General features: G+C 41.4%; 1 protein-coding gene across 2 annotated transcripts in view; it reads left to right on the top strand.

Annotated features, from left to right (window-relative positions):
- Positions 1–12100, top strand: part of OSTM1 (osteoclastogenesis associated transmembrane protein 1) — a 93852-nt gene extending 81752 nt beyond the window's left edge. For both annotated transcript variants that reach the window (XM_060190678.1, XM_007535467.3), the window contains 3 exons: positions 1964–2119; positions 8065–8230; positions 9941–12100. In XM_060190678.1, coding sequence (XP_060046661.1) covers positions 1964–2119; positions 8065–8230; positions 9941–9996 — 378 coding nt within the window. In that variant the 3' untranslated portion in view covers positions 9997–12100. The remainder of the gene's footprint in view (positions 1–1963; positions 2120–8064; positions 8231–9940) is intronic.
- The last annotated feature ends 3609 nt before the right edge of the window (positions 12101–15709 follow it).

The following is a 15709-nucleotide window of genomic DNA, read 5'->3' on the forward strand; positions in this document are numbered from 1 at the left end:
CCACACTTAAGTTTTCTCTCGTCTTAGACAATTTCTCAGTCGCCCTGTTTTTCTATGACTGACAATTTTAGGTACTGGCTAGAAATAGATTTAGTTGTTCACCTAAGAATAGACTCGGGAGACTTGAGAAAGGCAGGAAGTAAGACAGTTTATTCGATTCTACAGAATCTGGCACTAGCCTAGCCCATGTCCACCATGTTGGTGTGCGCTGGCCAGAGACCACAACTTGTAAGAAAACCAAAAAGGAAGTTAGTTTCTCTATCAAAGAGATGATGAGGGTAATATGGGAGAAAGGGGCTATATGAGGGAACTTTTTCTATTTTCATTCAGACATCAGTTTGTATAATTGCTTCCTCCAGGCTATAGTAGTTAAGGCAATGAAAGCAAAGGTGTGAACGTGACTGGTCAGCAGCAGATTTATTCTTGAAAAGACAAGGTTTTTTTTTTTTTTCCTCCAGGGTTATTGCTGGGCTCGGTGCCTGCACCATGAATCCACCGCTCCTGGAGGCCATTTTTCCCCCTTTTTGTTGCCCTAGTTGTTGCAGCCTCATTGCGGTTATTATTGCCATTGTTGACGTTGCTTTGTTGTTGGATAGGACAGAGAGAAATGGAGAGAGGAGGGGAAGACAGAGAGAGAGGGGAGAGAAAGACAGACACCTGCAGACCTGCTTCACCGCTCATGAAGCGACTCCCCTGCAGGTGGGGAGCCGGGGGCTCAAACCGGGATCCTTACGCCGAAGACAAGGTTTTGTCTGGTGCGGAAAAAATTTGAGACCACTCCCCTCAGTTTAGATTGTATGATTCTCTTGGTATTCATCCCTTTCTGTTGATTAGAAATGCCTGGACAACAAGCATTGGGATAAAAAGGTGATTGAGGGCAGGTATAGTTTTAGATTCCCACCCCTTCCTTTTTTTTTTTCCTCCATCAAAATGTCCTTTCTGTCTCAGGCAAACTTCACTGTTGACGTCAGCACAGCCAAGGCATTTTGTATTCACGTGGTCAGGGTAAGAAAGATAAGGGCACGGAAATAGATGGTAAAATCGTTTAGGGAACTTGCTATTTAGGTCTCTGTTATTTAGCAGTGTTTTTTTTTTTAATTTTATTTTCCCTTTTGTTGCCCTTGTTTTTTAATTTTTGTTGTAGTTACTGTTGTTGTCATTAATGTTGTTGTTAGATAGGACAGAGAGAATGGAGAGAGGAGGGGAAGACAGAGAGGGGGAGAAATAGACACCTGCAGACCTGCTTCACCACCTGTGAAGTGACTCCCCTGCAGGTGGGGAGCCGGGGGCTCAAACTGGGATCCTTATGCTGGGGTCCTGGCGCGTCGCGCCACATGCGCTTAACCTGCTGCACTACCTCCCGACTCCCTAACAGTGGTTTTAAATTGCAGGAGGGGACACCTAGGAAGTACAGATATTATGTGCTTTGCATACAAGGACTCTGATCCTTGTGGCCTGTTAACAGATAGTGGCATCCTTACTTTCTAAACAGTAAAACTGAGACTCGGTGATTCAGCATCCTACGCACATCACATGACTGCTTAGTGCTTTAACCTGCCTTATGATTTCCTGTCCTCTAGAGAGACAGATACTGGGTTGTTGGAGAAGTCGTGATATATTTTTTTCTGTTTCTTTCTTAAAAATTTTTAAAAATTATCTTTATTGGATAGAAGCATCTAGAAAATTGAGAGGAAGGGGGTGATAGAAAGGGAAAGAGACAGAGAGACTCCTGCAGACCTGCTTCACTATTTGCAAAGATTTCCCCCTGCAGGCGGGAACTGGGGGCTCGAACCCAGGTCTTTGTGCATTGTAACGTGCACTCAACTAGGTGTGCCACCACCCAGCCCCTTTTCCCTGTTTTTCCTATGCAAAAGATGCGCCATGATTTCTCCAACTATCCAGTCGCTTCTGCTAAAGTGATAGAATATTTACTGTGTGTATTACTTGTGCTTTTCACTTTTAGGGGAGCATGGAGGTAAGAAATTACTCAGGAGTATGTAAAAACTGTCATGAAACATACAAATCTCTGAGCAACCTGTACAGTGAAATGCAGAAAACAAACAGGCTCCAGAGTAAGGCTGAATCGGCAACACACTTATGCATCGACGTGGAAGACGCAGTGAGTACTTTGCTTCAAATGTGACATTTTCCAGTGCTGTTGACTGTTCTCTTTAAAGGCACAGTTGAATCTGCAGTTGCTCTTTCCAATTAAAAAAAAAAAAAAAGCCTAGTTGCAAAGTAATCAATCTTTAGAACTTCGAAATGTTTAGAAAGTAGTGTCCACGTGAAAATTAACCAGAGGCTGGGATGGTGGCCCACCTGATAGAGCTTACACATTGCCTACCACGCACAAGGACCTGGGTTCAAGCCCCCAACCCTCACAGGAGTGGTGAAGCAGTGCTGCAGGTGTCTCTCACTTTCCCTCTCCTTCTCTTTCTCTCCCTTCCCCCTCAATTTCTCTCTGTCCTGTCAAATGGAAGAGAGAGAGAAAGGAAGGAGGAATAAATAGCTACCAGGAGTGGTAGATTCTTCATGTAAACCCCAGTGATAACTCTTAGGACAATAATAATAATAAAAATTTAAAAGAAAAAAAGTCGCTAGATACAGTATAATGGAATTGATAATTTGGTGCATTGCATTTTTCTAAAATTTGGTAATGAGCAGTGCTTATTGTTAACATTTTAGTTTCCTGTGCACCTGTTACTGATTCAAGAACTTTTTTTTTTGCTAAGACTTTCTGAGACTATTACTTAATCACTCACTACCTGTGGTTTTGACTATTTCTTGACATCTATTACTACCTGAAATTTTTATTATTATATTATCTGTCCCTTCATCAAAACATAAGCCAAAGCCCCAGGAGACAGTTCAGCCCATTGGAGCAGCAGCTTGAGTGCCTGAGGTTCTGGAGGCCATGGGTTGAACCCCCAGCTCCACTTTATCTGATGCCAGAGCTGAATCACTCTCTCTCATACTAGATAAGTAGAATACACAAATTTTTCATTTAAAAAAAAAAGCCACATGACAACAAGGACCTCATTTCCCATTTGTAAACTCTTCATTAATTATTCGAATAGTGCTTGACTTGTAAAGTATCCTTGATAATAGGTAGAGTGCTCAAAAAAGTCTTATTTATTTATTTATTTATTTATTTATTTATTTTTAAGTTTTAATTTATAAAATGGAAACATTGACAAGTCCATAGGATAAGAGGGGTACAATTCCACACAATTCCTATCACCAGATCTCCATATCCAATTCCCTCCCCTGATAGCTTTCCTATTCTTTATCCCTCTGGGAGTATGGACCCAAGGTCATTGTGGGGTGCAGAAAGTGGGAGGTCTGGCTTCTGTAATTGCTTCCCCACTAAACATGGGCATTGACAGGTCGATCCATACTCCCAGCCTGTCTGTCTCTTTCCCTAGTGGGGCAGGGTTGGGGAGGCAGAGCTCCAGGACACATGGTGGGGTCGTCTGCCCTGGGAAGTCTGGTTGGCATCATGGTATCATCTGGAACCTGGTAGCTGAAAAAGAGTCAAGAAAGAAAGCAGAGCAGATTGTTGACTAATCATGAACCTAAAGGCAATAATATTGCAGACAGAGATTTGGGGCCTCTGTTTTAGAAAAAGCTAGTAGGTCTATTTTAAGTATATTCCAAGGGGCCCGTGACTTTACTAGTTTTTGCCTGTGCCTGACATCTGATATGCAGGTGACCTAAGCTCTTGTCTGGGGGAGATGGTGTCACAGTTGGAAAAAGGATCAGAAAGCTGGATCAGGGAAGAGAGTAGTTCCCAAATATGGGGAAAGTGTATATATATATATATATATATATATATATAGTTAACTGTAAACCCCATTGATGTGATCAGGGGCCCATAGTCAGCACAGGAGCCTGTGTAACCTCTGCATCCCTGTAGGTCTGAGCTCACATTTCGTGGTCACAGAAAAAAGCCGTATTATTTTATTTTATTTTATCCATTGTATAGCCTGCCTTTGTGTGGAAAATCACTACATGGCCATCACAGCTTATTTATTTATTTATTTATTTGCAAGCACTAAATTTATTTATTTATTTATTTATTTATTTATTTTTGGATATAATACTTCAGCGAAAACAGGTTTTTGGGGCCAGGGCAATTGAAATAGCTCCTGTGGCTCCACATCCTCTTATGATAATGAAACAGGAAAGACTGAGTGTGAGTTGATACCATGAGTTGTAGTCACGGCTTTTTTAGGGGATCTGACTGTTGCCTACTAAGGCGTCGGAGTAAGTTAACGACTGAGGAAAAGACATCTCAAGGCTAAGAATGATGTGTGAGTCTTCATAACAGCTCCAAGTGAACAGGAAGGTAAAAAGCACTTAAAATGGATATGCCACGGGGATTTTAAAATCCTCCTATTTCTTCTCCTCCCTTCTTCTCTCCCTCCCTCCCTTCCTCCCTCCCTTCCTTTCTTCTTTGTGGGGGTGGGATTAATGGTTTACAGTAAATACAGTTGTTGGTACATGTGTAACATTTTTCAGTTTTCTGCAGAACACTCACCTTCAGCCTCGGTCTTCCTCCACAGTCATGCAGCCAGGATGGACCCCCTCCCCACAGCCACCCCAGAGTCCTTTATTCTGGTGCCACACACCAGACTCAGTCCAAGTTCTGCTCTGTGTTTCCCTTTCTGTTCTTATTTCTCAGCTTCTGTCTGTGAGTGGGATCATCCCATTCTCTTCCTTCTCTTTCTGGCTGATCTCACTTAACGTGATTCTTTCAAACTCACCCAAGATGAGGTGAAGAAGATGAATTCATTATTTTTCAAAGCTGAGTAGTATTCCAGCGTGCATATAGACCACAGCTTGCTCAGCCACTCATCTGTTGTTGGACACCTGGGTTGCTTCTAGGTTTTGGCTATTACAAATTGTGCTGCTATGAACCTAGGTGTACACAGATCTTTCGGGATGAGTATGTCTGGTTCCTTAGGGTATATCCCCAGGAGAGGAATTGCAGGGTCATAGGGTAGGTCCATTTCTAGCCTTCTGAGAGTTCTCCAGACTGTTCTCCACAGCGGTTGGACCAGTTGACATACCCACCAGCAGTGGAAGAAGGTTCCTTTGACCCTCCCCATAACCTGTCCAGCATGTGTTGCTGCTATTTTTTCTGATATATGACATTCTCACAGAAGTGAAGTGGTATCTCATTGCTGTCTTTGCTTGCATTTCTCTGGCAATGAGCTTGGAGCATTTTTTCATGTCTGTTGGCCTTTTGGATATCTGGTGAATATTTTGTTCATATCCTGTCCCCATTTTTGGATGAGCTCGTTTTTAAAAAAATTTTTTCACTTTTGTTGCCTTTATTGTTGTAGTTATTATTGTTATTGTTATTAATGTTGTCCTTGTTCGATAGGACAGAGAGAAATGGAGAGAGGAGGGGAAAACAGAGAGGGGGAGAGAAAGACAGACACCTGCAGATCTGCTTCACCGCCTGTGAAGTGACTCCCCTGCAGGTGGGGAACCGGGGACTCGAACCGGGATCCTTATGCTGGTCCCTGCGCTTTGCACCACCTGTGCTTAACCCGCTGCGCTACTGCCCAATCCCGGGGTCATTTTCTTGTTGTTGAGTATAGTACCTTGATAGATTCTAGTAAGTTCTCAATAAATATACATGTATGTATTTCATTTTAAAATAGGAATAACAGCGACTATCACTGCTGTGGTATAAATCAGATTACAGGGCCAGGTGGTGGCACACCTGGTTGAGCACATATTACAGTGCTCAAAGACCCAGGTTCGAGCCCCCAGCCCCACCTGCAGGGGGAAAGCTTTGCAAGTGGTGAAGCAGTGCTGCAGGTGTCTCTCTGTCTGTCTCCCTCCACCACTCCCTTCCCTCTCGATTTCTAGCTGTCTCTATCAAATAAAATAAAGATAATTAAAAAAAATTTAAAGCAGATTACAGAGAATATCAACATGACTACTATTTACTTTTATTTTTAGTTGTTCTTCTGCAGTATTGAATTCTCATGTCTGAGCAATTTTACCACTCTGAGGCCAAATACTTGTACTTTTTACTCCATGTAGACAAAGAGAATTGATGAACTTGCAAAACAAACAAACAAACAAAAAAACAAGGCATGAGTAGCAGCAGGAAGCAAAGAGTTTCTGAGACTTATGAGAACTGTGCACCTCTGCTCTCTGGGGGAGGGGGAGGGGAGAGGGGGGAGACAGAGCTCGGGTGGTGGGCGTGGTGTGCAACTACACACTGTAATCTCAGAACCTTGTGACCTACTATGAATCACACATTAGAACTACCATAGCACTGGAGAGCGTCTCCATCAGTGTCACGAAGCTCCCAGGTGACGCCAGGGCTTGAACCCAGGCCACGCACATGGCAAGGCACACAGCCTACCAAGTGAGCCGTCTTCCAGTCCCATGTGACTGACTGGTTTAGAACACCCTTGAAATAAGCAACACTTAAAATAAGCATACAACACAATGGTTTGTCTGTTTTGATGGGAAGTAATACATCATTAGCACATGGGACTTGTGTGAAAGAGGCCCCAGCTTTGATCCCTGGAACCACCAGTAGCCAGAGCAGAGAGGTGCTCAAATCTAAAGAAAAATGGAAAGAATACAGTGTACCATTTTCAAACCACATCTTTAAAATGTGTGATTCACGGTAGGTCACAAGGTTCGGAGATTACAGTGTGTAGCTGCACACCACGCCCACCACCCGAGCCCTGTCTCCCCTCCCCTCCCCCAGAGAGCAGAGGTGCACAGTTCTCATAAGTCTCAGAAACTCTTTGCTTCCTGCTGCTACTCATGCCTTGTTTTTTGTTTGTTGTTGTTGTTTTTTTTGCAAGTTCACCAATTCTCTAAATTCCAAATATGAGTAAGACTATCTGGTGATTGTCTTTTCCCTCTTTACTTATTTTGCTTTGTTTTGTTTTGTTTTTGTTACCATAACACTGCTCAGCTGTGGCTCATAGTGGTGCAGGGGATTGAACCTGAGACTTCAGAGACTCAGTCATGAGAGTCTCTGCATAACCTTTATGCTGTCTCCCCAGCCCCCAAAGGGAGTGGTTTCTAATATATGCTGCTAAGGAAAATACTCATATTGCCTAATTAGTTTTTCTCTCTCTCTTTCTCTCTTTCTTTCTCTTTTTTTAATGATCTTATCTACTTATTAATGAGAAAAACAGGAGAAGAGAGAGGAGCCAGACACCACTTTGTGCTGCATGTGACTGAACTTAGGACCTCATCCTTGAGAGTCTTAACACTTTATCCACCATGCCAGCCCCCGACCACCCTAATAAAGCTTCTGTTAGATACTATATACTCACTGGATACTAAATAAACAAGTCATTATTTGCCACTTATTTGAATCTTTCTTAATAGTTCAAAGATATTAAACATTTCTCAATTATAATTTAATTTCTTAAAGGAAAGTCCTGAAGGCCCAGCAAAAACTAGCTCACCTGGGTAGTACACTGCTTTGCCATGCGTGCCAGCCAGGTTCAAGCCTGGCTCCCAGATTATTGAGGAAGCTTCAGTGCTGAGGCCTGCCACTCTCTGCTTTTCTGCCTTACTGTCTCTGTCTCGAAAAGACAAACAAGAAAAGCCCTGTAAAGCTGATACCCTTATTTCTGTTCGGAAAATGCTACAGCAGACTCAGTGAGATTATATATTTAACATACAGGGAAAAGAATTTTCTGTGCGCCTTTCCCCTTGTTATATTGAAGTGTAATTGACAATAACATTGCGGTTTATTTAAATTGTCCAGTGTGAGGATCGGACTTGTTTTTGTGGTGAAAGAATTCCTCAGTGGAGTTAGTTTACATGTTTCCCCTAGCAAAGTTATCTATCTGCGGAACAATTTTATTCCTATTTATGAGTTTTCTATTTTAAATATAAGAAAGATGAGACATTAGACAAGACAGTCTTGTGAATCGAGAATTTGGACTCCCTGTATGAATGTCCACTTATGTGACTGATTACAAAGTAGCTTTTTAAGGAATGTATTTAGCTCTAATTTCAGTGTCTGTTAAATCCCTAACAAAGTGCTATTGTTTGTTGTTGTTCTAGATGAACATTACTCGGAAACTCTGGAGTCGAACTTTCAACTGTTCAGTCCCCTGCAGTGACACCGTGCCCGTAGTTGCTGTCTCTGTGTTCATTCTCTTTCTGCCTGTTGTCTTCTATCTGAGTAGCTTTCTCCATTCGGAGCAAAAGAAACGCAAGCTCATACTACGTAAGTCTCTTAATACAGTTGTTCATTTATTAGATAAAAATATATATTTAAAAATTTAGACCTTTTTTTTTTTTTAAAAAAAGGTATATATTGCATAAGCTCAGAACACCTCTCTGCACCAAATCTTTACCATTATGCTTAATAGAGGAAGAGGTGTGGGGGCATTTTATAAGTACAGATAGTCAAATGCCCACACCCCATTGAGAAAGTTGGATTTCCCCTGGAGTTCGGTTGACAGCAACAGAGTACTTGACACAAGAGCTTTGCAGTCCTGAAATGGTGGCAGTACAGTGACAACAACTCTTAGACCCGTGGAAGCCACAACAGAACTTCTGAAAAGTACAGTGGACAGGGGAAACTGTGGCTTACAGACCATTTGTTTATGAGCCAATGAAAGCATCATTCTCAGAGCGTCTCCGACGTCCTGTGCTCTACTGGCCCGCACTGACTCTTCCCCCTTCCCCCTGTCAAATAGGGAAGAGCAGAAAAAGCAAACTAGAAGATCCCATCTGCCTGAAGAGAATGGCTTCTCAAGTCACTTGGCTTTCTTGTTTATTATCATTTGAAAGTATGGGGCTTATCCATGAGTAATTTCAGTCATTAAAAAAATAGTAATAAGAGTGGGAGAAACGGCTCCTTCTTTAAATATTACTGAGTCTGTATTATAAAAAATATTTTCTCGGTAAATTTCTGACTCATCTTCTTCATGGTTTATCTAACCTTTTCTCTTTCTCCTCCTCCTCCTGCTAGTACACGACAACTCCACCATTCCCAGTGACTTTTTTTCCCTTTGATAGACAGAATTAGAGAGAGGCGAGACACGAAGAGAAAGAGAAACACCTGCAGCATGCAAAAAAAGTCCTAGGTTGGACCGCAGGTACCACCAATAGCCAGAGCTGAGTCATTCTCTGGCCTAAACCGAAAACAAGAGTGGAGGAGACAAAACAAAAGGTCACCTATAGACCAGTTTGAACTGAATTTACAATGTTGAGTCACCTTAAAAAGCATGACCACTATGCTGTCTCCCCAGCTCCACGTCACCATTCTCTAGATGGCCCAAATAACACCATTTAGTAGAGACAGAGCAAATTACTGCAAGTTAACTTATATTTTTAGCTATATAAAAACTGGCACTTCCAGGGAGTCGGGTGGTAGCACAGAGGGTTAAGCGCATGTGGCGCCAAGCACAAGGACCGGTGTAAGGATCCCGGTTCGAGCCCCCCGGCTCCCCACCTGCAGGGGGGTTGCTTCACGGGCGGTGAAGCAGGTCTGCAGGCGTCTGTCTTTCTCTCCATCTCTCTGTCTTCCCCATCTCTCTCCATTTCTCTCTGTCCTATCTAACAGCGACGACATCAACAACAACAATAATAACTACAACAATGAAAAACAAGGGCAACAAAAGGGAAAATAAATAAATAAATATATAATAAATAAAAACCACTTCCAGTTTTTAAAGTCTGAGTTCGTTTTATGATTGTAATGTTGAAGATTATATAAAGTGTGTTTGTTTTATTTAGTACTGCGTCTAACAAAGCCACGTGCAGTCTCTAGCAAAATTATGTTTTTTGAGTTTAGTAAAAGAAACAGACTTATGTTTTAACTTTTAGAAGATTCCAGCACACAATAGACAAAATATTAGCAATTATATAGAAATGAATAATCACGTATGGAGGCTAATTTGAAGTTAAAATAAATTTTTGATTTATCTAGCCAAACGCCTCAAGTCCAGTACCAGCTTTGCAAACATTCAGGAAAATTCAAACTGAAACCTGCGGAGAATGAACTTCCTCTCCCTCGGATGGCGGGAGATGCAGCTTGGTCCAAGAGAAGATAAATGGTGGTTTACGACAAGTCAAGTTCTTAAGAAATGCAAGGACCTTAGGTTTATTTTTTAAACAGGAGTTTTCATTTTTTCTTTCTTTTTCTTTTTTTTAAGGGCTTGGGCATTTTTATTTTTCAGGCATAGTGATGTTATGCATTTAAAAGTATATTTGTTAGGATAACAGAAGCTGCAAGAACAATCTTTCGGGGTTTTGTAGGCATATTATTACTATTTGGGACTTCTTGGGTCTTAATGGTATTTCAGGTAGCAAAGGTTTTGAAAATTACTATATAAAAATTAATTACTTATGGTGAATACTTTGAAAAAGAAATATACTTGCTGAAAAAAAACATGTATGTATGTATGTATACTTGCCAAAAAGTAGCAGGTGAAGATGAAATTACTTACCATAGCAGTGTTACCATTCCATATATATTTAATGTCATACAGTACAGATCCTATGTAGTTCAATTTCTAGTTTCCTTAAAGGCATTTTTGAAACCACTGGTTATAACTCTCTAGAAATTTTTCAAAGTGGTCAGACACATTCTATTTATCTATGTAAAAAGATTTGTGGTAACTGGTTTCTTACTTGGTTTTTATAAATAGTATTTTACACCTTATTTTTTTGCCTTTACTTCATAAGTCATTTGAAATCACTGGACTACTTTTCATGTATTCAGGGCAAGATGGATTCTTTTTCTATCAGGAATTTGCATTGAATTATATTAGGCTCTTTGGCAATTTGTATTCTAACTAAATCAAATGTAGGATTGTCACACTGTATTTAAATGGTAATATTTTAAAACAGATTTTCCTCCTGGGATATGTGAAGATTTTTGAAATGGAGAGAAAGCATGAGAGAAAAAAACAAACTTGGGTTCAGAAAACGGGCCCGGGGCTGAATGATTCATATTGGGACGCGAGTAAGGAGTCTAGAGGGAATACCCTTAGGTTAGGGAGCTGCTCATTTTTTCTAGATTATTTAAATCAGATAAAAGCAATATAGTTGAGATGAAATCAGCTATTTCATTCAGAAAACAAATTCTGGTTTTGGAATGTTTGTAGTAGCCTTTTTTTTTTCCTCTTTAAATATTTTGCTTCAGGATAGTTCACAGTGTTATTCATCAGTTTCATCTACAATCCTTTCTCATATTCTTGGTGAAAACAACCTTTGCTTTAGACACTTAGACTGGAAAGACTACAGAAACAAGGGTTCAGTTCAACAGCGTGAGAGTTTGAATTATTTCATGTTCTATAAAGTGACGCATAGAAAGACGGAAGTATTTTTTATGACTTTTTATGTTTAACGGCTGTGCTGAGTGAGCACAAAGCTTTATCCTCGGCTATATATAGCATATCCTAAAACTGTTACAGGTTTTCAGCCTACTGTGATCCATTTAGACTGTGCTGGCATTCGCTCTGCCGCCGCCGCGAATAGTCTCGATTTGAAGCATGTGTTTTAGGGCCATTGAAAGCAATCTTCCATTAATTCAGATAAAACCAGTTTACATGTGCAAAGTTACAGAATGGCATTTTCAGCTCTGTAAACAGTGACTCTGTGAGCACCTTCAAATCTTGTTGTATTTCTAAAAATTACTGCTTTTAGATTTGGTTGTCACTAAGCACTTTAAAAAAAAAAAAGAAAGAAAGAAAGAAAAAAACAGAGGGAGAGAAGGCAGCCATTGCTATTTTTCTGGTGGAGTCATTGCTCCTTGGAAGTGGCCTCAGCAGTAGAATTCAGAAATAAATATTAAACACTAACGTGCAGATTTCTTTCTTAGTCACATTGAAAAAGTCTGCATAGTGCTGAATTCTAGCATATGTGTGTGCACAAGAAACATCTTTTTATTTATTTATTTTTTTTTTGATGCTTTGAAATAAAGTAGCTTAAAGGGATCGTTGTACTGTGTTTGATTTTTAAAATATCCTCTTGAAACATCAGATATAATTTAACATCGTGTTTTAACTTTTCAGGAGTTCAAATGCCTGTTGTAAATATACCATCTACCTTTTATTTTTGCTGTGAATAAAGATCAGCTTTTGGATTTTGTTGTTGTTGTTGAATTTGCAAGGTAGGAATAGCATCTGATAAATCGGTGTCCGTGAAATGCCGCTACCAGAACTGAGCTGGTGAATGCCGTTTACACGCAGGCAGTGGCTTGGTGGTAGAAAGCATGCCTTGCAGGTGCGCTCTGGTTTCTGTCTGTCTCTCACTATACGTATATTTGTATATTTAGACACTTCTAAGTGGCTTCCTGGGCTCAGTTTTTTTTTTTTTTTCTTTTTTGGGGGATTAATGGTTTACAGTCAACAGTAAAATATAGTAGTTTGTACATGTGTAACATTTCTCATCGTCTCATCGTTCCACATAATTCAACCCCTTCTAGGTGCTAAAATAAAATATTTTTAAAAAGTCACAACTCGGGAGTCGGGCTGTAGCGCAGCGGGTTAAGCGCAGGTGGTGCAAAGCACAAGGACCGCCATAAGGATCCCGGTTTGAACCCCGGCTCCCCACCTGCAGGGGAGTCGCTTCACAGGCGGTGAAGCAGGTCTGCAGGTGTCTATCTTTCTCTCCTCCTCTCTGTCTTCCCCTCCTCTCTCCATTTCTCTCTGTCCTATCCAACAACAACAACAATAATAACTACAACAATAAAACAAGAAGGGCAACAAAAGGGAATAAATAAATAAAATAAAATATTTAAAAAAATTAAAGTTACAACTCTACTAAATCTGCTTGATCTAAACAATTACACTGGATTTGACAAGTATTGGTTGTACAAAATATACATTTAGGGTCCAGGTGGTGGCACACCAGGTTGAGCACACATGTTACAAAATATACATTTAACAACCAGTACTTCCCATTTCTTTTGTAAAAATATATTTCATTTGATAGGACAGAGAAGAGTTGCAAGGGAAGAGATATAGAAAGGTAGCGAGAAGGAGTTGGGCGGTAGCACAGCGGGTTAAGCACACATGGCATGAAGTGCAAAGACAGCGTAAGGATCCCAGTTCGAGCCCCTGGCTCCCCACCTGCAGGGGAGTCGCTTCACAGGCGGTGAAGCAGGTCTGCAGGTGTCTGTCTTTCTCTCCCCCTCTGTGACTTCCCCTCCTCTCTCCATCTCTCTGTCTGAATATCAACAACAACAACAAAAGCAAGGGCAACAAAAGGGAAAATACATACATATATATATATGTATATATATATATATATATACATATATGTATATGTATATGAAAATAACTAGTTAAAAAAAAAGAACTGTCATCACCCATGTTCAGCAGGGGAAGCAATTACAGAAGCCAGACCTTCCACCTTCTGCATCCCACTATGAACCTGGGTCCATGCTCCCACATAGTTAAAGAATAGGAAAGCTATGGGGAGGGGAGGGGATACGGAGTTCTGGTGGTGGGAACTGTGGAGTTGTACCCCTCTTATCTTATGGTTTTGTCAGCATTTTCTTTTTAAAAATAAAAAAAGAAAAGAAAGGTAGAGAGGGGACCAGATGATAGCACAGTGGGTCAAGTGCACGTGGTGTGAAGCACAAGGACCTCGGTTTGAGCCCCAACTCCCCACCTGCAGGAGGGTTGGGTTGCTTCACAAACGGTGAAGCAGGTCTGCAGCTGTCTTTCCCCCTGTCTCGATTTCTCTCTGTCCTATCCAACAATAGCAATGGCAACAATAACAATGAAAACAATAAGGGCAAAAAGGGCAACAAAAATGAGGAAAATGGCCTCCAGGAGCAGTGGATTCATAGTGCAGGCACTGAGCCCAGTGATAACACTGAAAGTAAAAAAAAAAAAAGAGAGAGAGAGAAAGAGAGGGTGGGAGTAGATAGCATAATGGTTATGCAAACAGACTCTCATACCTAAGGCTCCAAAGTCCCAGGTTCAATCCCCCAGTACCACCATGAGGTAGAGCTGATCAGTGCTCTGGTATTAAAAAAAAACAAAGAAAAAGGTAGAGAGACAACTGCAGCACCGGTTCACTGCCTGTGACGTTTCTCCCATCTCCCCCAACAGGTGGGAACAGGGGGCTTCAACCTAGTTCCTTGTACATTGTGATGCGCATGCTCAACGGGGTGCACCACCACCTGGCCCCCATAATAGGTTCCACTTGTTGCTGTCGTGTGGTTTCAGGGATCAAGCCCAAGCTCTCACAGCTGCAAGGCAGGCTTTCTACCACTGAGCCACCTCTCTGACTCCCCTGCATTTGGGGCCTCATTTTCTATATTCATATTCAGTGCTATTGCCAGTGATGCACTAGGAGCAGAGAGACAATAATAGGCTTCACGTTGGCTTATTAAAATTATCTTTGTGGTGGTTGGGCGGTAGCGCAGCGGATTAAGCACACATGGCGCAGAGCGTGAGGACCGGAGTAAGGATCCCAGTTCGAGCCCCAGGCTCCCCACCTGCAGGGGAGTCACTTCACAGGCGGTGAAGCAGGTCTGCAGGTGTCTGTCTGTCTCTCCCCCTCTCTGTCTTCTCCTCCTCTCTCCATTTCTCTCTGTCCTATCCAACAACAACATCAATAACAACAAAAATAACTACAACAATAAAACAACAAGGGGAATAAATAAATATTTTTAAAAAATTATCTTTGTATGGGGCCGGGTGGTGGTGTCCCCGACGGAGTGCTCATATTACAATGTACAAGAACCTGGGTTTGAGCTCCTGGTCCCCACCTGCAGGGGAAAGCTTTGTGAGTGGCGAAGCAGTGCTGCAGGTGTCTCTCTGTCTTTCTCTATCACCCCCTTCCCTCTCATTTCTGGATATCCCTATTCAATAAATACAGATAATACATTTTTAAAAACAAATAATATGTTGGTGTTCTTCACTAAGTAAGGTATGATGTTAATCAATACAACCTAGGGACTCTTACCAATGAAAGTTCAACATCCCCCCCACCAACATTCATGTATATGTATGTGTGTGTGTGTATATGTGTATGTATAGTATATGTATACGTATGTGTATACGTATACATATGCTCTTTCTCATTGCTTATGCGCTCGGAGAATGAATAAGCACGGTGTGGGAAAATGGCTTGCATAAGGATATAAAGTGGAGGACCCAAAATAGCTCACCTGGAGGGCTGGGTGGCTGAGCACACATGGTCTATGTGCAAGGACCCAAGTTCAAGTCCCCAGTCCCTACAGAGGAAAAGCTTTGCGAATGGTGAAGCAGATCTGCAGATGCCTGTCTCCCCTCTCCCTGCCCCCCCCCATCACTACTCAGCTCTGACTGGTATGCCGGTGCTGGAGATTGAATCTGGGACTTTAGAGTCTCAGGCATAAAAGTATTATATGCTGTGCTATTTCTCAAGCGCCGTTTTGGATCATTTCTATTGACCTACTTCAGGTTCACTTACCTTCTCATGTTCTGTTCTGTGTCCAGACTACTGACCAGGTTACCAAAGGGATTCTTCATCTCATCATGATTTTATTTCTAGCATTCCCATTTACTTTTTTTGTATTCTGTTCTTTACTAGGGATTTACAAGATTGTAAGATTACAGGGTATACAATTCCACACTGCACCCACCACCAAACTCCTGTGCATCCATTCTCTGAAGATGGCCACAAAAGTTCTGACAGAAACTTGAGTCAGTTGGTTAACTTCTGCTTTGTTTCTTTTCTTTCTTTCTTTCCTTCC

This window comes from Erinaceus europaeus, chromosome 4, assembly GCF_950295315.1.
Source record: "Erinaceus europaeus chromosome 4, mEriEur2.1, whole genome shotgun sequence".
NCBI lineage: Eukaryota > Metazoa > Chordata > Mammalia > Eulipotyphla > Erinaceidae > Erinaceus > Erinaceus europaeus.